Raw genomic sequence first — 9360 nt, 5'->3', positions numbered from 1 at the left:
AACTTATAAATAAGTTTATTAACAATTGCAATTATGATAGTTTTTATTTTTAAATCATGATATTAAATTTCTCATATATTTATTTAACAAAAAAATAAATTCTGACTAAACCAACCATTTCAATTTACAAAATACTGTTTTAAGGGGAGGGGTGTCTGTCAAAATATAATTTATTATTATTTAATTAAAGGAATGGATACTTAGTGCCATTGACAAAGACAAATGTTTTACTTTCCTATTTTATATAAAATTATGCCTTCTGTGCTAGTGCTAGAAATAAACTGGCAAATAAAGAAAGGTGTGTGTTTGGGAATTGGAAGAAGCAGGGGAGAAATGGGCACGCAGGTATTGTTCTTCTTCTCTGTGTTCTTCCTCGTCAGCGCGTCCTCCTATGCCAAGCAAACAATCAAACAAGAAGTCGTAATTGCGAGTAGCAGCAGTGGAGGAGGATCCGACCCCCAGAATCAGAAGCCGCGTAGAGAGACGATTGAAGTCAAGGGTGGACCGGAGGATGTGGTCTGGGTGGTTCAGCTCTCTGATCTCCATTTCAGCGTTCATCATCCCGATAGAGCACGAGATTTTAGGGATTTGGTTACCCCACTTCTTTCCGTCGTCAATCCTTCTCTCGTCCTCATCACTGGAGATCTCACAGGTTTTCACACATTCTCTCTCTCTATTTTTCTTCTCTGTTTTCTTGGGTATTACTGCCTTTTAGTCTGTAATTGGCTTTGGATATGATTTAGTTTAACTGATATTTCGAAACGAGCCGGGGATTTCTTCCCGCCCCTCAACTTTTAATTTGGCAAGTAGCTTTATTTTTGTTGGCCTAGTTTGATTTGTAAGATGGGATTTCACGAGTATCTCGTGTTTGATGAAATGAATGTCAAATTGCTGTGGGGTGCATAAACAAAGGGGTACTGAGACTTTATAAAGTTGTGAAGGTAAACAGGATAGTTTTTCATATTGTGTTGTTGTTGCTGGCGTTAAATCTACCTGAAATACCCATTTTATGTCAAATTATGGCTGCGGTTAATCTGTATGATTTTTGTGCCTTTGTCTGTCTGTCAATGTTCAACCTTTTCAGTTTGGAATGTTGAGCACACTGTACAAAATATATTTGTGAAATCTATAACTACAGCCATTCCTGTAACTCTCATTTTACAATTTGAATCTAGGTCGACAAAAATCAAACAAGCTGAGAAGAAACAATAAAAAATGAGTGCTAGTTGCACGAGCGTTCTATACAATTAGGCCAGGAAATGCTATGGTAGTGTTCAATCACCTAATAGTACTTCCAGAAATTTCTAACATATAGAATTTATATTCTATTGTATTCATCATGCTTCTGGATTGCATTAACAGCTTTGGTGCCTCAAATCCAGGTGATTAACCTATTATTCAAGGATAGGTGCAAACTTTATAATTTGTTAAGATAGCATACATGCTAAGATTGTTGTAAAGCGAGCAAAAGTTCACATTCTCTCTCTTTTTTATTTTTTTTCCCACAAATATTGTATTGCTCACTAGGTGATGGCTTAGAATCCTCATATCAATTTCTTTTAATGAGCTTGGGGCCTACCTTTTCAGTGCTTTATCTTTCTCTTTTAACAAATACTAGTGGTTTGCACGCTTATCTTAAGAATAAAGAAAAAATGAAAACAAAGTAGGAATGCATGCCTATTAATTAATAGATCGTAATCATTGTGTGTGCGCGCGCGCTTTTTTTAGAGTCAAATACACTCGAACATGAGCAGCCCATCCATGTTCTGTTTTCCTTCATGAATTCCATGATTGTACTGCCACAAAGAAAGATTCTTGTCAGGTTAAGAATGAGGATCTCTTTATAAATTTTCTCTTGCAATTTGACAAAGCCTTTAGTTGCATATGTGGCCAACATGGTAGCACCCCTGCTTATGTTTCTTTTGCATACCAGTGGAAGCATCATACCAAGATTTGAATACTTTGAAGTTCTGTGGTAAGATTGGAATAATTCAGAAATGAATGACACTTGTCACCAAAAAGCATAGTATATAATTAGTTTGCATGTGTTTCTTTTGGACTGAGAATCGCATACATTTCAAAATTTTAAGAATTAAATAATTAATAATTAAAGAACTAAACTGTTCTTCTTCCTTTCTTTTCTATGAATGGAATTGAATTCTTCTTCTTATTACCCGTAAAGCTCCTTACACCTTAGTGAAAATGGGATTTAATCCTGACTAGGTAAAGACCTTACCACGGGTGGATAGAGCTTTAAATTCTTTAATTTTTTTAACTAGTAGTAACATAAGTGAGCTAAACAGTGAAGCCTATGTTGCTGACAAGCCTATCATCCCTAGATTAACAAAACTAGGGGAAAAAGATGCAGGTATTTGTAGAACACACTAGACATGTCTGCTATGTTGTGTATGTAAACTTGCACTTGCTCCAAGTGTTTAACAGGCTTTTATCCCATGTCATTTACTTGGGACTGCTACTTAGATCTTTCCCCTCTGAAATGATTTGATTGGCATGATTAAATTACAGACAATTATTCCGCTTTATTTTATTTTTTGTCACCTTTATGTTAAATCAAACCTCACATATGTGTGATGATGTGCATGCACTTACAGAACAATGTATTGGAAGTAATTATTCTGCATGCAAGTCATTTCTTACATGTAAATGCATTTGCAGAACCATAGAACCATGTATGATAATTATTCTGCTTCATCTTCTCTTAATATGTGCCACTCCCTTTAAATGCAAGTAATTTCTTATCTCCATTCTGGCACCTTGAACTCCCATGAATGTAATGATTGCTTGTCTTTAACTTTGAAAGGATTACCAAGGAGGTAAACCTGATTGACCCATCTACTACAAGGTAATTGTGTTAAGGACCTGTTTCATATTGTGGTGCTTTTAAAGTACAGCTGTTTTTTATTAAAAATTTAGAAAAATGTTTGATTAAGAACAACTTTTCTTTTAAATTACAGATGAAACTTCTGAAAATGCAAGCTAAACTACATTAAATCAAAAGCAGAAGAGACCTCTTGCTTTAAATTAAAAGCAAAATAGCTTATAATGAGAACCACTATTTTCAAAAGTAATAGACAAGTTTACCCTTTACTTTTAATTACATGCATGTGAACAGTCATTATTTTTTATTTTAAGCCAACCCAGTATTTTCTATTTCAATCAATTCCAAATTTATTCATTTGAATATATGTGCATATATAAAAGATAATATTCTTATAAAACTGTTTTTAAGAAAATGCCAACAAGATAACATGGTAGCCGTGCTTTTGCAATTATAAATCAATTTTTAGGTGTTTTTCCTCAATGTATAATTAATGAGTCATGTCATTTTTTTTTAGAATTTTTATTTTTCAATATTATTGTTTGTGTGTGTGTGCATATTGAATATGAGGAGAAGCATGCAATATGAGGCAATGGACATTGTTCGGGACACCATTGCATTTAATTTTGATGAGAAGTAGAAATAGACAACAACAACAACAATAACATACCAAACCTCTATCCCTCTGTGTGGGTTGGCTGATGAGAGGTAGAATTATGTTTTGAGAAAAATATGAATATAAATTATTAATTTTTTGTAGTAAATAATATCATTTTAACTGTTTTGTTTAGTTATCTAAAAAGCATATTGACTTTGTAATTTTATAATCTTGATTTAAATATTTTAAATAATTTAGTATAAAGTATTTGTTTAAAATGCTAATTTAATATACTATTGCCTTTTTAGTCATTTTGCAAATCTACAGCACAATTGTGAAATATTAACCAAACACTTATCATTTTAAATATCAATAAACAAAGTACTGCACTCCTTTCACAACACAGCAATGCAAAGCACAAGCACACAAATACCATACAGACCCTAAGAGGGCTTATACAAACAGTCTATTAAAATGAAGGCAATTTACTAAAAGTTTTTCTAATTATTCATCTTCTTTCATTTTAGATTACTTATTGTTTTCTCAAGTACCTGATGCTACCAAACTAAAGAAAAGATAGAAATTCTCCACTGGTTTGGTGTTGAACCAACTTTTAACATAGATCAGTACCTGAACCCACTGTTTTTAACCTCTGTTTAATTTGAATCTTATAGATGGTAAAAGCAAGGACTTGTTGACTATGAGGCAAGATGAGGCAGAATGGATGGAATACCGGAAAGTCATGGAAGATGTTATTAAAAGAAGTGGACTTAACAAGAGCATCTTTTACGATGTGAGAGGTAATCATGATAATTTTGGTGTGCCAATCATTGGTGGATCATTTGATTTCTTTTCCAACTATAGCATCAATGCACAGTTGGGAAGAAGTGGGGAAGTCAATAGTTTCACTATTCAGGTCCGTTAAGCACTTCTACTTTTTTTATTTGGCATACCTCTTCCCTGGTTCTTAATTAGGCATATGAGTAATTTCTTTCACTAAATGTTCCCATGGATATGTGTCAATAAAATTCTTATACATTTCAATTAAAGCTATAATTATCTATCTAGCAAAAAAAGAAAAAAAGCTAGAATTATCCAAAAGAAAATAAAGGATGAATGTCTTGGCTATATTTTCTGCTATTGTGACGTAGCGGAGAAAATAATGATAAATAAATAAATAAATGGAGGCAAGAAATAAGAGAAGAAAAGGAATGTAAGCAAATAAGTTAGTTAAATAGAGACAAGCTTATCAACTGTACATTGCCTTTATCCCAGATGAATTTTGATATATAAATTCTAAAAGCTGGACATGTTTTACCTTGTTCCCTTTTCCAGTTTTAGTTTTTAATAATTTTTTTTATCACTGTTTGTAGTGCTTTGAATGCCAAAGCATTGACCTAGAGACTTAACAAAGCCCTAAAAGGACATGACAAATTTTTGAAAGCTACTTTTCAGTGGACTTCACTATTTAATATTAATTCTTTTATGCTAGTTCTAGTATATTATTTGATATATGATGTATTCAAATCCATTTTATTTCTTTCTCATTTTTATTGCATATTCTCCATCATCCAGACTGTTACAAGGAAACTTCTCTTCGTCGGGTTTGATAGCACAATGTTGGTGGGCTTACGAGGCCCGACTAATCTATTTGGTCATCCAACTGACCAACTATTAGCTAAACTTGATGCTGAACTGTCACAGTGGAATTCAGAATCTGGAAAGCCAGTAACTAAGATTTCTTTTGGGCATTTCCCACTTTCATTTTCTGCAGACTCTTGTTCTGGAAAATCTCTGAAGGATATTTTTCTGAAGCATTCCATATCAGCTTATCTATGTGGGCATCTCCACACAAGGTTTGGTAAGAATTTAAAGAGGCACCATTACTCAAGCGATGATCTGTCAATTACCCAAAAGTTTTATCAGTTGAATGCACAGGAAACACATTCAGGAAGTATAGAAAATTGTTCAAATAAAGCTTCACTGATCAAGGAATTCTGGGAGTGGGAAATGGGTGACTGGAGGAAGAGTAGGGCGATGCGCATTTTGGCTATTGATAGAGGTTACTTGTCATTTGTTGATATTGATTTCAAATCAGGAGCTAAAGGAACTATCATTTTACCCACATTTCCATTGGATTCACGTACAATGTTATCAATGTCAGCAAGTCACCAGTATAAATGTCAGTCTGTAGACCCTTCATCTTATGCCACTATTAGAGCACTGATTTTTTCTCATTCCCTAATTGTCTCCGTTGTAGCTAGAGTCTATGACTCAAAACCTGGACATCTTATTTTAGTCCTAGAGGCAGAAATGAGAAAGCATGCTGGTACCTCTTCCAGGGGAGATCTTTATTTGACACTGTGGAATCATAAAGCTTTTGAGGATCCATCCCCTGATAGATATTGGTTGCAAATAGAAGCTACAGACATCAAGGGCAGGTCAACTTCAAGTGAGTTGAGACCATTTTCAATAAATGGCATAAGTGCTAAGCTGTCGTGGACATGGAAAGAGTTTTTCGTCATGGGTTGTCAATGGGCTGCTTTATATTACCCTATACTCTGGTCTTTTTATTTATTTATGCTGTCCGTTCTTATTATTCCGAAAGCCATATTCACTTATTTAAAGAAGCATTACAACTATAAGAAATTTAGTGCTAATAAAGGGTTAATAAATGGCATAGCTTGGGTTCTGACAGAGCTGTATGGTGTTCCTCTGTTGTGGTGGGGTATGTTAGTTTACTTATTCTACCTTTTGTTATTTCCTTGGCTTTTTGGGCATGTCTTCACTGATGGTGGAGAAATGGGATACATGACCTATAAAGGTTGGGTGGTGAAAGTAAGTAAGATGGGAAAAGTGGAATTCATGGGATTTCCTGAAATAATGGTGATTGTTCTTCCCCATCTTTTCTTTGTGGTATTGCCCACATTTTTGGTGACTGGGGCGTTGGCTGCAGAGAGGGGAATGCACCGAGAATATTTTCTTTCGCTTTCAGGTAAGAAAGAAGATGATCATGAAGAAGAAAACAAAGGATCTCGAAGTCATGATTTCAGCAGGAATGGAAAATCAAAGTTCTGCCTGGAAAAGCGATTGATTAGAAACATTCTTTTGGTGGTTATATTGGCAATTTTTTGGAATCATTTAAAGGTATGCTTTAAGTACTTTATTTATTTTAATGCAAAGAATAAAGGGTGATCCAGAGGACACTGCCATATTTTTCTGTAAAGTCAGTTAAACTTCTAAAACATAATGGTTGCCTTTTTCTATTAATGGCTGTGATTGGTGATTATGCACTTTGTTCTTTTATTTCGTTATGGATGAAAATTATTATTGCTAAAATAGTATTACTGGTTGACTGATTCCCGTAAAGAAATAATCCAAATTGATTCCTTTAGTAGATGACATCCTCTGAAAGCTGTTATAAATGTTATTATCATCCTCTAATTTATTGTACAAAATACTGAATAGATGCCTAGGTCCTGTATGCAGTTAGTGTATGCATCATTCATGAATATGTAGTGGATGAATGTCCTGCGGTGGTTTTAATGCAAAGCAGCTGAGTAAAAACAAATGAACATTTGATGCTGTGCAACTTTTTGGGTAAGAAATAGTTACTTAGCTTGACAAAAAGCCCAATGTACGCTCAAAACATGTAAAGGATATCTTGGCAATTTTTTCGTCCTACTTGTCCATTTATTTTTATTGTCATTTATTCGTTCAATCCTCTGGCCTCATAGCTTGCCATTAGAGGAAAAGATTGAATACCTTGGTGTGTTTTGGTTCACTCATTCTGCTTTCTGACATGAATTTTGCTTTTAATGCAGAATGTCAGAGCCCTTATGAAAGCTTACTATATGAATCCATTTTTTCATTTTCCAGTATATAGCTTTTCAATTCCCCTTTTGTTGGCTTATGGCATCTACAAAACAAGGAGCGTATGACAAATTTCCGGAAGCAAGCCTTGAAGTGTTGTGCTCTCTAAGTTATGCAAGTTATATGATCTCTTGAGCCCCTTACCAGAAAATCAAGCTCAAGCCATTGGTTGGGCATCTATCTCTATTGAAGCGTCATGTATCTCTATTTCCTTGTAAATGGTGTCATCAGTTAACCATATGAGAGAGACAAGAGGAAGATATCAGAGCCAATCAGAGACTTGTATGAAAAAGCCTTGTCTCCCATATGGTTGAGTCTTCACTACTATCTGACGCAGGATAGGCAGCCGCAGGTTCCATCTGCAGATTTTTGTTGTCCCAACAGTGTCTGTAATTGGGAGACACTCTTTATAGTTTTAAGCTCATGATTTATACTTAAAGCAGGGTAGAATGAAGGAGATATGGTTAAATGATGTCCGTGATGTTTGACCATGATTAGCAGACTTATATCCCACTTAAGCGTGGTTGAAACTTTATGTATGATAGCTGAAGCCATTTAAATCATCATTTTTTAGCTCATTTGAGGGGCTAATGCAGTAATGAATGTTTATCCTTGAACTGTAGGAGATGAGGGATCGATGAGAACACACAACACAAGCAAGCCTCTTTTCTTTTTTTCTTCAAGTATAGCAAGCCTCTTTTCAGGTGCTACCTTTGATCCAACCTGCCAAGCAGATAAATCATGGATAAGCTTAATCCCTTACAATTTAAAATATGTACAGCTAGGTAGATTTCCAGCTAGGAAGATTTAATTTGTTTTCAGTTATTTGATTTTATTACTTTCCTCGTTAGGTGACTGATAAGTCTTAGGAGATTGATTGATGATTCTTAGGATCTAGTCTGGTAAGATTTGATTGGGCTCTCCTTGTATAAATATATCCCTTGTACAATAACTAATATTTGAAAAGGAAAATGCTACTTGTACAAATAATTGGGCTATCAAAAGAATGATCGAAGGCACCAAAATTTAAAAATGCCTTGACGTAATTTGTCGCCTATGGATGAAGCCTGAGTCCGATCGGGCTTCATCCCACGATCAAACTTCATGATTGACAAAGCCCGATGATTGATGATGAAGTTTGATTTATGAAGTTCGATTTGGTCATCGGGCTTGTATATTTTGCCGGTACATATAGCACGATCCATATGAAAAATACTTTTAATTCTACATGGTATCAGAACCATTTTTAAGAACGTGTGTGTTCTCATTTTGCGTCAGTGGTCAGTCTTGATCGCCAACCTTACCTCTGTCACCAACAAGAGCGTCACCTATGTTCTAGGGTTTTCTCTTGGTCCAGGTACCAATTGCTGACATCATCCTGAACCCCTTCATCTAGATTCCATGCGTTTTGTTCTCGTTTCGCGTCAGTTCCATGCGTTTTGTTCTCATTTCGTGTCAGTGGTTGGTCTTGATCGCCAACCTTACCTTTGTCACCGACAAGAGCGTCACCTCTGTTCTAGGGTTCTCTCTTGGTCCAGGTACCAATTGCTGACATCATTCTGAACCCCTTCATCTAGATTCCATGCGTTTTGTTCTCATTTCGCGTCAGTGGTTGGTCTTGATCGCCAACCTTACCTTTGTCACCGACAAGAGCGTCACCTCTGTTCTAGGGTTCTCTCTTGGTCCAGGTACCAATTGCTGACATCATTCTAAATCCCCTCATCTAGATTCCATGCGTTTTGTTCTCATTTCGCGTCAATGGTTGGTCTTGATCGCTAACCTTACCTCTGTCACTGACAAAAACGTCACCTCTGTTCTAGGGTTCTCTCTCGATCCAGGTACCAATTGCTGACGTCATCCTGGACCCCCTCATCTAGCTTCCCTGCATTCACAAACGTTGTTAGTGGCTTCTTGTTCGATTTGGCATTGAACTTCTTCACCATCACAACTTGTCCGTCGAACTCAGAGCCTAGTCCATTACCTTTGGCTCTCGCAGGTCCTCCGTCGTTTTACTCAATCATCCTTAGCTTCATCCCAGTTGGTGTCATTT

General features: G+C 35.7%; 1 protein-coding gene across 1 annotated transcript; it reads left to right on the top strand.

Moving 5' to 3' along the window:
* Positions 1-276: 276 nt before the first annotated feature.
* On the top strand, positions 277-7909 carry LOC127806670 (putative metallophosphoesterase At3g03305). The gene is made up of 4 exons (XM_052344095.1): positions 277-652; positions 4112-4353; positions 5013-6584; positions 7262-7909. Exons 1-4 carry the CDS (start codon positions 334-336, stop codon positions 7376-7378), a joined length of 2250 nt encoding a protein of 749 aa, XP_052200055.1. The 5' UTR covers positions 277-333; the 3' UTR covers positions 7379-7909.
* The last annotated feature ends 1451 nt before the right edge of the window (positions 7910-9360 follow it).

This window comes from Diospyros lotus, chromosome 7 (assembly GCF_014633365.1).
Source record: "Diospyros lotus cultivar Yz01 chromosome 7, ASM1463336v1, whole genome shotgun sequence".
In the NCBI taxonomy this organism is placed as follows: Eukaryota; Viridiplantae; Streptophyta; class Magnoliopsida; order Ericales; family Ebenaceae; genus Diospyros; species Diospyros lotus.
The sequence above is the reverse complement of the archived record's forward strand: the minus strand, read 5'-3'. Positions and strand labels throughout refer to the sequence as shown.

What these genes read in the sequence shown, in the direction of transcription:
- LOC127806670 (XM_052344095.1), top strand. Translation starts at nt 334, where the DNA reads ATGGGCACGCAGGTATTGTTCTTCTTCTCTGTGTTCTTCCTCGTCAGC. An exon ending in CATCACTGGAGATCTCACAG is followed by an intron (nt 653 to 4,111) that starts GTTTTCACACAT and finishes TGAATCTTATAG; the next exon opens with ATGGTAAAAGCAAGGACTTG. An exon ending in TTTTTTGGAATCATTTAAAG is followed by an intron (nt 6,585 to 7,261) that starts GTATGCTTTAAG and finishes CTTTTAATGCAG; the next exon opens with AATGTCAGAGCCCTTATGAA.